Genomic DNA, 17,875 nt, shown 5'->3' with positions numbered 1-17,875 from the left:
GTTTCTAGTCTTTTCTACCGAAAAATCACCCTTAGACCCAATAATTACAAGTCATGCACTCTCTCCCCTAATATTACCGATCTAGCACCCTTTCTGACATGGTGGCAATAAAGCGCGGATCGTCAGCCGCACCTTCGCGGGTTCTATTCGAGCTGGCGCCACGTAAGGAAAGGCGCGAATAACTATCGGCACCTTCGTTGAACGTCTGACACATACGAAAGGCGCGAATCATGATTTGCGCCTTTCCTTTAATTCAGCCGAATCGTCCGTCTACCACATTGATTACCACTCGTCCCCCCTCCCTATAAATACCACACTCAACACAACCCTCAAACCACACTCAAGTCTCAAATTCTCGCGCGCCTGGTGGGCTACTTGATGATGGGCCAACCTGACCCGACCCTCCTGACTAACCTGATCTGTGTCAGGCTCGACCTGAACAGAACCAGTTAACCGTTGATCATTAATTATTGACCGTTAACTGACCATTGACCGACCGTTAAGCGTTGAGCATTCGTTAACTTTGTTTGAAAACCTCTATCTTGATGTTTTTCAATGTCATGAGTCTGATTCCACAATTTGTTTTGCCAAATTTTAAACAGAAATCCCCAAATTGAGACCTTAATATGAAAGTCCTTAGTATTTTTATCATTTTTTTCTTATTTATTTAGGATTTGATGATGGAAATGATTCGAGAATATATTCTTATGAAGGTACTCGTGTTTCACCCGACCGAGGGTTGGTTAGATCCCATGCTTCCTGACCATCAGATCTGCAGGATTTGCGTTCCTTGATAGTTACTCGTTTGTATCTGTAAATTGTTTAAATATGGGTTATTATTATTATTCTTATTAGGATTCCAATATGGATTTTTCAATTTGCAGGATCTAGCGTTGCCGTTGATCGTGATCAACAGACTCAGTAGTAGGTTTTCTTATCAAACTCATCAGACCGGTACAGGTGTATTTTTTTAATGGTTTTACATTATTGTTTTAAACTACTCATCTGAACTGTTTTAGTTTTCTAATGATACTAAATATTTTCACTAGACGATACCTGATTTTTTGAATATCGGTTATCTGATATCTGATTTACCGTATATTTCTAAAAATGATCTCTGGTTACTATATTTCTGTGTCTGATTTTTTAGTATGAAATATTTTCATGTTTTACTGGATTAAACTATCGTTTTCACTTGAATGCATACATGTTTATTACTATCATTGGGGGTATTATTGGAGAAAATATATCAAGCCTAGTTTATGACTTGTAAGACCTTACCATAGGCTTCTCTGCTTTGTGCTCAAGGTAAGTCCTTACTGCAGGTTCTTCTGGTTTGTTCTCAGGGTAAGTCCTTATCGTAAGTCTTTATGCTATATGTATAAGACCTTACTGGGTGTACAGGTGGTTGTATGGTTATGGAGAACCTACACATTCTGGTGATCGGATGGGGGTAGTATTCATATTTTTAAAACATGTTTGATGAATTGTTTCTTTTACTGAAGTCTTTTATCTGTATGGTTTTATACACCGTAAGGAGCACACTGGGCTTTTTAGCCCATTCTGTAAATTTCAATCTTTAAGATAGTAGCAGACCGTAGGCTAGCAGATCGTAAGCTAGCAGACTTGGCATTAGGAAGACCGACTACTCCTATTTTTGATCCACTATATATCTCTATATGTATTTTTGTTATACGTTGGTGCCACGTGTTTTTGTTACCATCTCGATATATCTATATTATCGGTTACTATGTATATGTTTTATACGATTTTTTAGATATATGTATATATTGATATATAGATGCTTATCGTATGAACATTTTTATGACTAATTTTATATTATACTATTACATGAATTTTAACGTTCTTTTAAATATGAAAAGAAATTTCTAAATAAGATATGTAACCGTCTAGATTTATGTATAGCGTTCCGGTCGGGTCTAGGGGGTTACACTTGGTGGTCTCAGAGCCATTGGTTTTAAACACTCGGATTGTGGATGAGTCCTAAAATTTGAATTTTTAAGGTATTTTTAAAAATCGTGTCACCTAATTTTAAGAGTTTAAATATATTCGAGATTCTTGATACTAGTCTAACTTAGTTTCAAATACTTTTCGTAGAGCCTTGTAGATTTATTCGATAAGTGCTGCTAGAGGTTGTATGCTAGGTCGTGGCCATGGTCGAGGACGAGCAACTCGACCTTCTGTTAGGATAGATGATCTGATGTCACCTCGAGATCCTCATGTTCAGTATGTAGATCCGTTTATTTCTCGAGATGATCCAATTACACCTACGAAAGACCCTCTCATCACTGAGGAATAGGACACTGATATGCATAAGGATTTCATTAATAGAGTTATCTTTCGTATGTTAAGGAGAGCTATTAGAGTTCTTGGTAATATGTATGCGGCCGAGATTTCGATGTCTTTGGTAGCTGCTGGAGTAGTTCTCCGACTGACGCTGAGTATTGGTTGGAGGATAAAGGGAGGATTGTGGATGAGATGGACTTGAAGCCTGAGAAAAATTTAAAGGGGCCCTAGTTATGCTGAAGAAAGAGAGTTTTAGACGGTGACAATCGATTTCTGGTAGTATTCCGAGAAATCAGTTGACTTTGGATATTTTCAAGGCACATTTTCAGAGTCGCTACATCAGAGAGAGATACTTACAGGATCAACGCCATAAGTTTAAGAATTTAGAGCAGGGTGATATGTCTGTTATGGATTATGAGATTGAGTTTATCAAGTTAAGTTGTTATGCTACTGGACTTGGTAACACTGAATCAGATCAGTTCTTGAGGTTCGAGAATGGACTCAGGTATGAGATCAAGAGTCAAGTTGCTACCCATCTGGAGAGAAATTTTGATGCATTGGTTGAGATAGACAAGACCACTGAGGAGATAGAGCGAGTGGGTATGGAGCGCCAGAGATATAGAGACCGAGACTGAGACCAATTTAGGAGGTCATTTGGTTCTGTTGACTCTTCTGCACGCCCCAAAAAGAGAAGCAACGGTGAGTTTCCTTAGAGAGGCATTGTGAGTGCCAGAATTGAGATGTCAGGTTTGTCAGTTGTTACATCTTCTAGTTAGAGTCGTTCTTCAGTGTTGCAGCCTTTTCCAACATGTGAGCACTGTGCAAGATGTCATATTGGTGAAAGAAGGAAAAAGTCGGGTACCTACTTTAGATGTGGTTCCGGTGACCATCTCTTGAGGGATTATCAAAAGCCAGCTCTTACAGTTTAGACACTAGCTCGTACTCCCTCTTGTACTAAGAGTACAGTTCAGACTCCAATAAAGAACCATAGTCAAGAGAGAGAATCAAGATTGGCTAGTAGAAGTTGAGCTTCTCAAAGTAGTTATCCAGCCAGATCCGATGCCAGACGTCAAAAGGACCATGATGAGCCTGATGTGATTACAGATATTGTTACTATTCATTTATTTCCATACTCTATCATGTTTGATAATGGTTTTACCCATTCGTATGTGTCATTTTCTATTCCTAGAGTTCTTAAAATTCTGGTGTAGAATATTGAGAGTTCGGTGACAATTTAAAGTCTCGTAGGTCAGTTTATAGAGATAGGTCGTTAGAGGCTCAGTTGTTGTATCTACTTCTATTAGGTAAATTTTGAGGACAAATTTTCTTTTAAGGTGGGAGAGTTGTCACACCCCAAATTAGGGCATAAAAATTTTCTAAACTTTTTTCGATGACTAAATTAAAATTTTAACTAAATTTAGGGGTCAAAGTGAAATTTTGATTAAATTTGGATCCAAATTTAGAAAGTACTAAAACTGGAGGACTATAATGTAATTACACCTTTTTTATAAGTGTTGGTTTAAACCCACAAAAATCAGAAACTTTCTATTTCTGGAAAGTTTTGACTATCTTTTTCTCTCTTTTTAACCTTTCTTCTTATAGAAGAAAACCTTTGATCGACGTTTTGTCATTGACCATTGTTCCGTTTTTTACACCTCCCGCACCATCATGTTCCTTGTGTCATCCTAAGTCCATCGGTGTCCATCTTGTATCCGTTGCAGACGACGTGTGAGGGGTAAGAAAGGCCAAGTTTCTAACATTTTGAAATCAAGCTCTTCGTCATTCACCGCTGTGAATCGAGCTTGATAAGTCTATCAAAATAAGTCAAAATGCAAGTAGGAATTTTTTTCATAATTTTTCTGACTTCCAAAGCCTCTGCACGCACCCTCACACGTTGCCCCTACGCGTGGGGAAATTCCATCGCCTGGTGGGCTGATTGATGATGGCTGACCCGACCTGACCCATCTGCCTGACCCAGCCCGTGTTCAATCCGACCCTAACCAAACCATTCAACCTTTGATTGTTGACCGTTAACCGACCATTGATCTTTGACCGGCTGTTGACTGTTGACCGTTGTTGATTTTTTTTAAAACCTCTATATTGACATTTTTTGATGTCCTAAGTATGATTCTACGATTTGTTTTGCTAAATTCTGACCCTGAAAGACCCAAATCGAGCTCGTTAATCCGGAAATGCTTAGTATTTTTAGCATTTTAAACATTTTACTTATTTATTTGGGATCTGATTATGGAATTGATTCGAGAATATATTTTTATGAAGGTACTCATGTTTCACCCGACCGAGGGTCAGTTAGATCTGGTGCTTCTCGTTCGTCAAATCCTTACGATCTGTATTCCTCGAAAGTTACTCGTAGCTATTTGTAAATTGTTTAAATAGGGGTTATTATTATTATTCATACTAGGATTCAATATGGATTTTCTAATTCGTAGGATATAGTGCTATCGCTGATCGTGATCAACATACTTAGTAGTAGGTTTTCTTATCAGACTACTAAGACAGGTACATGTATGTTTCCTGATGGTGTTACATTATTGTTTTAAACTATTCATCTAAATTGTTTTAGTGTTATGATGATATTGAATATTTTTACGAGATGATACCTAATTTTCTGAATACATATTATCTGATATCTGATTTACTGTATATTTTTGAAATAATCTCTGGTTACTGTATTTATGTATATGGTTTTTAAGTATGAAATATTTTTATGTTTTACTAGATTAAACTATCATTTTGACTTGAATACATACATGTTTATTATTGTAATTTAGGGGTATTATTGGAGGAAGTATATCAGGCCTAGTCTATGACTTGTAAGAACTTACAGTATGCTCCTCTGCTTTGTGCTCAAGGTAAGTCCTTACCGCAAGCTTCTCTACTTTTTTCTCAGGGTAAGTCCTTACCACATGTCCTTATGCTATATGTATAGTGCCTTACTAGGTGTATAGGTGGGTATATGGTTTTAGGGAACCTATACATTCTAGTGATCGGATGGGGGTAGTGTTCATATTTTTAAACAATGTTTGATGGATTGTTTTTTTCCTGAAGTATTTTATATGTATGGTTTTATACACCGTAAGGAACACACTGGGATTTTTAGCACATTGTGTAAATTTTATTATATTCAGATAGTAGCAGACTTGGATTCAGGGGGACCTAAAAATCCTATTTTTGTACCACTGTATATCTCTATATGCCTTTTTGTTATACTTTGGTGCCACGTGTTTTTTCTACTGTCTTGATATATCTGTATTACCAGTATTTTACTATGTATATGTTTTATAAGGTTTTTCATATATATGTATATATTGATATATAGATATTTATCGTATGAAACTTTCTTATTACTAATTTTATATTATATTATTTTACGGATTTTAACATTGTTTTGAATATGAAAATAATTTTTTGAATAAGACATGTAACTGTCTAGATTTGGGCATAACGTCCAGGCCGGGTCTAGGGGGTTACACCAATAGTAAACTTGTTTGTATTTTCCATACAAGAATGTCCCATCAATTTTGACCACATGCTTACAATATTTCTCAACATTAATGCACTATGGGTAAGTCCAAAAATGTCGGTAGAGTTGGCATTGATCACAAAGCGCTTCATCATTTTGGTATACATGGTAAGTTTCAAAGTCAACAATTATCCCAGGATTCAATCTGCGCACTATCATAAACCAACTTAGTAGTTTATTGTAAGATGCATTCCACTCTCCATGAAGTTTTTTCACGATATTCTACTTTTCCTTCCATGTTTTCCTATATGAGACGATGTACACATATTGCGATTGTATAGCTGAAATCAACATCGTAATAGCTATATGGGAGCTTGCTTTGACCATGGGCATGATGGCTTGTTAGATAATGTCAGAGTCCAAGTTGGAATGATCCTGGTTGATCTCTCCAGCACAACATGTGTGAGGATTGTTGTATATTGTTAGTTCTTATATATTTTTTTCCTATTCTTACTCGATACACGAACCATCTAGTTGCATCTGCTATCAAATTGGACACAATAGCATACATACTTTTCAATGGTGGAACGGTCGACTCTAGATTGAACAAAATTAGGAATGTTGTAATTCTTAATTTCCATCATCGCTTCTTATTTGGATGGAAACTCCATTCCTTTATATAACTCACAATTATTAACTGATGAGTTAAATCCATAGTCACTAACATTAGGCATGTCTGCAAATTCTAGCCTGTACATTTTACCATAGTCAGCTTCATACATGTGTGTTGGAGGTTCGATGTGTACCGTATTTGTTGGAACTTCATCTACATCATTATCGTCGGATTCCATGTTAAATTATAATGATTCTGGCTGAACGAATAGTCCAGTATCAGCACCATCTGCACCTGGCTCACGAATAGGTTCTTCTAGTAGAGATGAGGGTTCCTCTACAATGTTGACATTTAGGTCGAACAAGCTGGTAGCTGAATTCCTTCCCCTTGAACTTGAAGGCATCTCAACATTGAGGTCGAAGAAACTCGTAGTTGAATACCTTCCCTTGGAACTTAAAGGCATCGTGTCAAATGGGTATTACACATATTGTTGCATCGAGGGCATCTCCATATTCAGGTCAAATAAATTGGTAGATGAATGCCTTCCCCTTGAACTGGAAGCGATGTTTCCATAAGGATTGTTTGTGGAGCCACATTGATACAGATCGTACTAGTTGCTAATGAATGTCTTCCTATTGAACTTGATGTGCATTTCCCATTAACAAGTTAAAATCATTACACATTACTTGAGTTGGGCTGTCAACTTGATCAACTTTATGAGCCAACCCATATTGGGAACATAATGACAAACCACAAACAGCATGCACTTCAACAAATGTCACATACATCTTTGTATCAGCGCCTGAATATTGATTATGAGAATAAACCATTATAGAAACATCGTCATCGTTGGAGAGTTCGAACGTTGTATAAGCTAACGAAAATATTGCAGTTAGAAATTTTTACTGAAGTGGGGACAATCTTGTAGTACTTCCAATATAAACCTTCTTTGAAATTTTAGTGATCAGCTCCTCACGAGTGATGTTTCTCTTGAAAGATATTTTGAAAGAATGATTTGATGCGAAGACAACGCCGATTTCATATTCCGGAAATTCTCAATCATAGTCAACAATAGATGAAATACGCGCCATTTTGAGAGTTTGAAAGATTGAGAGTAATATATCTGGAAAAACAATAGTTAAAATATACATAATTAAATAAATAGTATATGAATTAAAATATAAACTAATCCAAGAAATATAAAAATTTTCACAATAATTTAAATAACACAATTTTATATTGTTACTGTATTGACAAAATGTCTCGAGGTATATCTCGCCTTCCAATTTTACAACCGTAAAAAATAATACAAAATAATTAGTACAATAAAATTTATTCAAATAATTAAATCTAAAATAAATATAATATAATAAAAAAAAGTTTTAACTTATAAAAACAATAGCAAAATCTACTTAGCTTGATAGAATGAATTGATAGAAGTGAGAATAAGCAAGTAATTTTGGTGTGGTGATGTTTGCATTCAGAGGGGTTATTTTATAGGGGAGGGGGATCGTTAAAAAGTCGAGTTTTTAGGCTCGGGTATTAATTGAGTACCCAATAATTCAACGTGCATAATGAAAGGCACGGATCATGAGCCACGCCTTCCGTACGTGTTAGACGTTCAGCGAAGGCGTAGATGGTCATCCGCGTCTTTCCTTACGTGGCGCCAGCTCGGACAGAACCCCGCGAAGGCGTGACTGATGATCCGCGCTTTATTGCCACTGTGTCAGAAAGGCTGTAGATCGGTAATACTAGGAGAGAGAGTGTCTGACAGGTAATTATTGGGTCTAAGGGTGATATTTCGACAGAAACGGCAATTTTATAGCCCAAAAAAATTAAGATTTTTAATTATATACTATATGAATAATTGAATCTATGTATATAATGTAGTAGAAGTATAAAATATGCATAATGTCATAAAATATAAATTTTAAATATGATTATTTTGTCAAATTAAGTTTTATGTTTGAGTTTGGATATCTCAATATTATCCAAAAATTCGAATATTAAAAAAACTGGACATCTAATTTTTTAGATCAGATACAAATTGCAATTTTAATGATATACATTTTTAGATATCCAATATTTTGAACCAAAAAATATATACCCTTAACAAACAGTAATTATGTGTTTACATAGTAATAGATGCTGCAAATTAGGTTTTCACTACAAATGTTGGAGAAAGAGAGAGAGAGAGAGAGAGAGAGAGAGTGGGGGCTCATATGGGTTAGATAAGAGAGAGAGAGAGAGAGAGAGAGAGTGGGGGCTCATTTGGGTTAGATAGCGACCATTCATTAATTGAATTTGTCTTCGTCATAAAATGCAAAGGCTTTGCCTGCCATGAGTCTTTTGAGGGACCCTTACTGCCAGCCTGTTACATTCTCTCACACATTAAAGATATTATAAAGATCAGTTGAATCCATCAATCACTAATCATAGTAAAATACACACATACATGAAGAGCTGCATAAAAATGATTTCATCATGATATGATAAAGTTAATGTCACATGAGGCATGAATGAGTAAGCCAAAGCTTAAATGCCTTACTCACACTTCATAACGTGACAAAATCCCAACTCCCACATACAGACAATCCCATGGCCGGCTACCCTCACATACCACCAAACTCCAACAGAAGTTGCAGCACACCCTTTCCCTTTATAATTACTTCTCACACACTCTTCTTCTCTTTGTTCGTCTGTCTTTCTTTGATTATATTAGTAAAGGGAAACCAAAAGGCAGAAAAGGGTATTCAGAATACGGGGATTAGACCCTTTTTGTAGTCATGAAAACGGTTGTTTTTTAATTTGGTTTATTGCAGCCCCTATCTTTAGCAACTGAAAAGACTGGTCTTTGATGAAAGAATGGTCTCTTTTGCCGAATTTGACTTGAGCCAAGTTGTTTTACTTTTGGGGATTGGAGTTGCTTACTCCTCTTTGAGCAGTCCCTTTTGGCTTTCCTTTGTTAGAAGAAAATAAGATTCTTACAAAGCTGAACAGTCATTTTTCCCTGATACATTTGCAGAATTCTCCCAAACTGTACTATAAATTGGTGGTTCCCCGCCCATTACCGTGTGGATCGTTTCCCAATGACAAGGTACTCACTGTTAGTCTGGTCATTTTCTTTCTGCTTTCTTCTGATTTCTGATTCTTGTTTTCTCTACTCTTTAATTTTGTATTCTCTCTATCTCTCTCATTTTCTCCTTGATGCAATTCATTGAAATCCCACCCTTGCACCAAATCAGTTCATTTCAATCCACACAATGACCAAAAACCAAATTCATCGGGCTCGTCCATGGCCTGGATTCCCTACCTCAAAGGGTTTGGGCAGCTTTGGTGATGCCAATTGCATGGAGCAGCTTTTAGTGCACTGCGCCAACGCTATAGAAAGCAACGACGCTACACTAGCGCAGCAAATTCTTTGGGTTCTCAACAACGTCGCACCACCAGATGGTGATTCCAACCAGCGCTTAACATGTGCTTTCCTTCGAGCACTTATCGTCAGAGCATCCAAGAGTGGCACTTGCAAAATGCTTGCAGCAATGGCGAACGCTCATTGCAACCTGTCTATCGACATCCACACTTTCTCTGTCATCGAGCTGGCTAGCTTCATCGACTTAACCCCTTGGCATCGATTCGGTTTCACGGCAGCGAATGCAGCGATACTAGAAGCTGTTGAAGGGTACTCGGTCATTCACATAGTTGATTTAAGCTTGACACATTGCATGCAAATCCCTACATTAATAGATGCCATAGCCAATAGGCTCGAAGGACCCCCATTAGTAAAACTCACAGTCGCTGGTGGTGCCACTGAAGATGTCCCGCCAATGCTCGATCTTTCTTACCAAGAGTTGGGGTGCAAATTGGTTCATTTCGCTAGGTCCCGCAATGTAGCATTGGAATTCCAAGCGATTCCATCTAGTTACGCTGATGGATTTGCTTCTTTGATTGAGCAGCTTCGGGTTCAACATTTAGTATATGCAGAAAGCGGTGAGGCTTTAGTTATAAACTGTCACATGATGCTTCACTACATACCAGAAGAAACTCTGTCTTCACTTTCTAATGTAAATTCAAACCCTTATTCATTTGAATCATCGTCCACTCAATCTCTTCGAACCATGTTCCTCAATGCGCTTCGAGTGTTGGACCCGGCAATTGTTGTACTAGTAGATGAGGATGCGGATTTGACATCAAATAATCTGGTGTGTAGATTAAGGTCTGCTTTCAATTATCTATGGATACCCTACGATACGGTGGACACTTTTCTTCCACAAGGGAGCAAGCAAAGGCAGTGGTACGAGGCTGGAATTTGTTGGAAGATAGATAATGTGATAGCTCATGAAGGTCTGCAAAGGGTGGAGAGGCTCGAACCGAAGAGCCGGTGGGTGCAGCGGATTCAGAACGCCGGTTTTCGTCGGGTTAATTTCGGTGAAGGCACCATCTCGGAAGTGAAAACAATGCTTGATGAACATGCAGCTGGATGGGGGTTGAAGAAAGACGAAGACGATCTTGTACTTACTTGGAAAGGACATAATGTTATATTTGCTACAACTTGGGTGCCAGCTTGAAACTCATTTTTCTCATGAAATTATAATTTGAATATTCTTGTATTAGATAGTATCTAATTTTATTCAAATTTTGCTAGCATTTGACTACTAGCTAGGTTGTAGTTATACTACGGTTTCTTTTAAGAATGTGTGTGGGAGTTTATATTTGTATTGCTGATTTCTGATGCCTCTATTTGACATTTATCTTCAGTCCGAGTATGATAGGTTGAGGGTTCTTAGAAAAAATTTTGATAAAAATTTTCAGTTATAACTTTTGTATTGGAATATGATACGTTGGGAGCAACTTCTTCTATGTTTAAATTAAACTCAGAAAACTTATGTATTTGTTGGGCAGTTTAATGTTCGAGATAAAATTATTAGAAGAAACAGTTAAATTGCTTAATAAATAAATTTGATTGAATTATTAAAGATTAACAGTATTGATATGATACGGTAAATTAAATTATTTAAATTAATTAAACAAAATAATATCGTTTTGAAATAGAAAAAATGTTTTTTAATTATCTTCCTTGGAATCACGTGGTTGAGAGTTTAATCCCAAAGTCATTGGTATTGTCATAACCGTCTTTCGGGTGGGTTCGGAATCGGGCTTCGACTTAAATTTAATGTGTTAGAGCCGCCACCGATTATTTTTAAAAAAAATTAAGTTGACTGGACACCTTAATTTACCATCTTACCTGATCCGCGTTTTACCAGAAATATATCAGATTCGGGAGTCGAATACAATGAAGGAAAGATTAACACCCTTGTACTTCCCTTTCGGTACCAATTTAATTTATCTATTGTCTTAATTGTGAAAATTAAAAGTTAAATTGAAATTTAAAGATTCGATTTGAATTACTTACCTTTGATAGATTAAAATTACGCCTAAAAAGATCAAAGATGTTAGATTGTAAAATAAAATAAACAAATAAATATTAAGTAAATCAAAGAGAAGAAAATCAGTTAAATTAAAAAAATAAGAAAAAAAGAAGTAAAAGAAAGAAAAATATAAAAAGAAATAAAAAGAAATAAATTAAGAAAATATTGAATTTTATAAAAGAAACGAAATAAAAAAAAAGAAAAAAAAAAGAAAAGATTAAATTTTGAAAGAAATAAAAAAATAGAAAAAATATTAAGAGTGAAAAGAAAAAAGATGTTAATAAAAATACTAAAAAACATGTTGAAGTGTAAACGAAAAAAATAGAAGTAAATAAATAAATAGATAAAATTTAAAGGATCAAATTGAACTAAATTGAAATTCATAGATCTAATTTATATTAAAAATGAGCTGCAAAAAAAACAAAAGGTTAGGGGACTAAATCGCGAAATATAATAAATGATTAAATTTAATTAATTGAAAATTCAGAGGCAGAATTGAAATAGGTGACTAAAATGAACTACACATCAAAAGTTTAAGGACTGTGAAAATAATTTAAAATTTTTAAAATTACAATGTAGTCCTCCCTATAAATAGCAAAATAATCAGAAAAAATATTTATTTTCACTCTTCCTCTCAAATGTTAAACCCCTCCCCCTCAATATTCTCTCAACTCTCCCTTAGCAGGTCGAATGCCGACCATCTCCCGACGAGACAACACTACCCGGATCGCCGCCTCCGTTGGCAAAAAAACCCACACTTAACCCAAACGTTCCTCTCAACCCCGTGAATATGAAACCAAAGCTCGATTGCCCCCAAAAAGGCCTCAATCGGTGTAGATATAGATTTAAAGTTTCATTTTTTTACTTTAAATCGACGACTCTTTGGGCTCTGGCGGCCTTTGGTTTCCCCATAACCGTGCTTTCCTCCGCCTAGTAAAACTGAGGATTAAAGCATGGTTTTTTATGGGGTTTTTCGGTATATACCAAATGATTTTGGACTTTGTTAATACTTCGTTTTTGGTATTTTGGTGCTTGATTTCTATGATGCTTTTCGTTTGGTTTTTCTTGCTTATGTTTCTATATTGCTATCTTGCGTTGCTGGGTCTTTTCGCTCAATGTCTCTTGTTCTTGACAGGTTAGGTGGGGGTATTTATACCCCACATCCAGTTATTGTTTCCGCTCCTAACGTAGTTGTTTCCCTCGTTCTATTTATTTTTTGGGTCGCTCTGACGTTCGTGTGACCGGCAATCCCAGATGGTTCAGTCCCCGGCCGTTTAGCCGAGAATCGCGGCCAATTATTGCGCATGACTTCCACGTGTGCACCATCAGCTGCTTGCTATCTGCATCCGGCTTCCTAGGGTTTACACAACCCTAACTTACTGTTGGACTTACTAGGCTGGGTCAGGCCCCCTAACCGGGCTAGCTTGTTGGGTCAGGCTTGCTGGCTGAGTTAGGTTGCACTCTGGACTGAATTGGACCCGAATTTGGGACTTGGACCTGGACCGAAATAAAAAAATAAAAATGAAATAAATAAATAAAATAGATAAATAATAATATATAATAAATGTAATAATAAAAGCTATATAATATTATATTACATGTTTTCAAAAATTGTTTTAAATATATATATATATATTCTACGTTTTCAAAACTATAAAAAAACTATATATTATATATTTTCAAAACCATTTCAAAACTATATTATATATGTTATCAAACCCCTTTTTTTAAATTATATATTATACGTTTTCAAAACTATTTTAAAAACTATATACTATATGTTTTCAAAACCGTTTTAAAAGCTATATACTATATGTTTTCAAAACCGTTTTAAAAACTATATACTATATGTTTTTAAAGCCGTTTTTAAAAACTATATATTATACGTTTTCAAAACTATTTTTTAAAAACTATATATTATACGTTTTTAAAATTATTTTAAAAACTATATACTATATGTTTTCAAAACTGTTTTAAAAACTATATATTATACCTTTTTAAAAATAAGTTTCCAAAAATTATATATTATATATTTTCAAAAACTATATTTGAAATTATTATATATATACTATGCTATATAATAGAGACCTCGGACGAAAATAAGTGTCAACAGCTGCCCCTCTTTGCCCATTTATAGTTTAACAAGAAATTGGGCAAAGATAAAGGGACACAAATTTTCGTTCAGGATTTGCAAGCAAGCTTGCTGTCGATCTTTGAGTTAGAAATCTGACTCAATGTTGCAATCAACTCTTTTATCGAATATCCTCCATCGCGAAGTTGATATTCAACTTAAAAATAGGAGATGACTTCCTGTTGTTGAGCCGCATTACGGGTGACTCATTCGTCATAGAGTTGAGTTGATCTGGAGATGTCTTTGAACATGATATCATTCGTCATGAAGTTGAAATTATGGTTGACCCCTTCGTCCTGAATTTGAATCAGTTGAGGATGACATCCTTCTCCGTGAATTTGAAATCTAGCTCGATGTCTGGTATAGGAAAAATATCCTCGCCATCTTCTTCAAGCCCAATACCTTTCATCGTGAAGTTAGAATTTGAGTAAATGACTTTAGTTGAGAGATAGTTCTCCGTTGTTGCAGATGACTCATTCGTTGTAAAGTTAAGTCGATCTATTGGGAACGATATCCTTCGTCCTGAAGTTGAAATCATGGGTAACTCATTCGTCGTGAAGTTAAGTCCAGATTGAATAAATTTGCCTTGGGTCAGATATCCTTTATTATGAAGTTGAAATCTAACTTGGATATGCTGCATTGTTTTTAATCTTGAGTTTTCCTTGAGTTCAACATTCTTCGCCGTGAATTTGAAATTAACTCTGACAAAAATCTGTAAAATTATGCATATATGCGATGTTATGGATGCAAATGTTCTTATATATACCTAAAATGCCTATGCAACATATATTATTTTAGTGTTTAGAGAGAAATCTCAATCTCTTGATGTCATTCCGGATGATTCTTGATTCTTGAATCTTGAATTTCTGATCCTTGATCTTGGACTCTTCAATAGGCTTTGATCTGATATACATTTTGGGAACTTGCCAAAAATAATTTTTACTTCTAGTCTTGATTTAAACAATAAACTAGCCTTCAAGCCATTCTTTCAAGTTCGAGTATGGTGCAAGAACCTTTATTAGCTTTTGAACACTTGTATGTTTAGGAAATCTTTGTGCAGTAATACGCAATGATATTTTTCAAAGATAAATAAATTATTCTTATTTTATTTCAATGGAAAATGCTTAAAAAGAGTTAATTTAATTTCGAGAAATGACAATATTTATTTATGTGGATGAAATTGAATACATGGCAAATATTATGAAAAAGTCAAGATATTCAGGAATACAAGTATGTTCCCTAGATCTTCATAATGCAAACGCTTTTGAATTGGTGCATCATTAAGTGACTTTTGAGTGCATATTTTGTCAAGGGAACTTCGAAGATATGACAATGTTTGGAAGAGTGCATAGTTTCTCCCAAATTACCAAATTTCTTGTAGACTTATATGCGCAATGTTTTATTGCCTTGATCTAGGACCTTCCCATGCGTGAATCCTGGATCATTATCCAAGCTTCCCTTTTCAAGTTTTCAACTTGGATTATCCCTTGGTTTCAAGATGCCTTTTGCGAGTTTTTATCTTGGACCCACCTTACTTTTTTTCTTTTAAATTTACAACACCCTTTCGGGTTATCACTATAAACGTTTTTTTAAATTCAACTTAGGGCGCCCTTGCGAGTGTTCACCTTAAGTGAAATACTTCTTGACTTCGTCAGAATTAACGAGATTAGGTAGTTCAGGCCCATCCATTTCATTCAAGATCAACGCTCCTCCGGAGAAGGCTTTTTTTACGACATAAGACCCTTCCCAATTTGGCATCCACTCTCCTCTAAAGTCTTTTTGGATTGGCCATATATTTTTCAATACAATATCTTATTCATGGAATACTCTTGGGCACACCTTCTTTTTGTGTGCTCGGATCATTCGTCTATGGTAAAGTTGACCATGATGAATGGCTTTCAATCTTTTTTCTTCTATTAGGTTCAATTGATCTTATCGAGTTTGCACCCATTATGCATCATCCATTTTAATTTATGACAAAACCTGGAGTAACGGGATCTTCACCTTAATAGACAATACTACCTTCATCCCATATGCTAATGAAAATGGTGTTCCCAGTCGAAGTTTATACTAAAGTTTGGTAAGCAAACAAAGAAAAAGGTAAATTCTCATACCAATCCTTGTATGTCTCAGTTGTTTTATCCACTATTTTCTTGATATTTTTGTTTACTACTTCTATCGCTCCATTCATCTTTGGTTGATAGACAGTGGAGTTGTGATGCTTTATGTTAAATTGTTCACAAGCAACATCCATCATCTTGTTGTTCAAGTTTGTTGCATTATTGGTAATGATTCTTTCGGGTAAACCATACTGACATATGATCTCCTTTTTTAATAATTTGCAATTAGTGGATTGAGTGACACTGGCATATGATGCAGCTTCCTCCCATTTGGTAAAATAATCATTTTCCAAAAGAATGAACCGATTATCATTTGAAGCTTTTGGATGGATTTGTCCAATGCATTTATTCCCCACATAGAAAAGGGTCACGGTGTCGTCATCACGTGAAGAGGGCTAGGCAGAACATTTATTTTATCCCCATAGATTTGGAACTTATGACATCTTCTAGCATAGTTGATGCAGTTACTCTCCAATGTGGATCAGAAGTATCTGCATCTCATAACTTGTCTTTCCATCATATCTCTATTTGTATGTGTTCCACAAACCCCATCATGTACTTCCTCCAATATCACTTTTGCATCTTCTGCATCTACACATCTTAACAAGACTTGATCATTACTTTTTTTGTATAAAACTACCCCGTCAAGAACATATCTGGTCTCCATCATTCTGATTGTTCTTTTATCAGTTTCAGTGGCTTCTTCTGGATAGCTTTGATTCTTAATGTATTGCTTTGGTTCTTAATGTATTACAGAATATTGTGGTACCAATGTTTGGCGTCTTTTATCTCCTCGATTTGGTAACAATGAGTCAGGTACTCATATGACTGCATGTAAATTGGCATCATGTCAAATTCCCCGCCTGCTTTGAATATTGTTGCCAAAGTAGCTAAGGCATCAACCATTTGGTTTTCTTCTCTAGGCATATAGTGGAAAGTTACTTCGTCAAACTTTTCGAGTAGATCCAATATGAGATTTATGTATTCCAACATCTTGGCATCTTTCGTCTCCCATTCTCCTCGAAGTTGATATATCACTAAACCAGAGTCTCTATATACCCGTAAAGTCTTTATTAATCCCTAAAACACAAGCTTCATACTCTTATATGTTATCAGTGCAATCAAAGTTCAATCTGATAGTGAACAGGTAATGATTTCCTTCAGGTGAAACCAATATAGCCCCAATGTCGTGTCCTAATGCATTTGACGCATCATCAAAATGCATTTTCTGGGAATCACGTGTGGAAGTACTTGTTTCTTCTAGAGATATGGCCATCAAGTTTTCATCTGGGAAATCAAAGTCCAGTGGCTCGTAATTTTCAAAAGTTCTGCTTGCCAAGAAGTCCGAATGACACTTCTCTTTACATCCTTTGGCTCACGTGTTCAATTTCAAATTCTGATAATAGCATCTGCCTTCGGGCTAACCTTCCAGAGAGAACAGGCACACCCATCATGTATTTTAGTGGATCTAACTTGGAAATCAACCAAGTTGTATGGTATAACATGTATTGTCTGAGCCTTCATGTAGCCCAGACTAAAGCGCAACAAACGTTTTCAATAGGTGGATATCCAACCTTACAATAGGTGAACTTCTTGATTAAGTAGTAAATGGCTCGTTCTTTTCTTCCAGACTCATCATGTTGACCCAAGACACATCCCATTGAATTCTCAAAGATGGATAAATAGAGAAATAAAGGTTTTCATGGGATAGGAGACATTAAGACGAGAGTGTGAGACAAATAATCTTTTATTTTCTCAAATGCAGTCTAACAGTCCTCATCCCATGTTCTA

General features: G+C 35.8%; 1 protein-coding gene across 1 annotated transcript; it reads left to right on the top strand.

Annotated features, from left to right (window-relative positions):
* The first annotated feature begins 9,623 nt into the window (after positions 1–9,623).
* LOC120171860 (scarecrow-like protein 32) lies at positions 9,624–10,972 on the top strand. Its single transcript, XM_039179489.1, has one exon. It carries the CDS (start codon positions 9,668–9,670, stop codon positions 10,970–10,972), a length of 1,305 nt encoding a protein of 434 aa, XP_039035420.1. The 5' UTR covers positions 9,624–9,667.
* Positions 10,973–17,875: the final 6,903 nt, after the last annotated feature.

Source organism: Hibiscus syriacus, unplaced genomic scaffold (genome assembly GCF_006381635.1).
Source record: "Hibiscus syriacus cultivar Baekdansim isolate YM2019G1 unplaced genomic scaffold, ASM638163v2 tig00111837_pilon, whole genome shotgun sequence".
NCBI classification, from domain to species: Eukaryota; Viridiplantae; Streptophyta; class Magnoliopsida; order Malvales; family Malvaceae; genus Hibiscus; species Hibiscus syriacus.
This window is presented reverse-complemented; position numbering and strand designations above follow the sequence as displayed.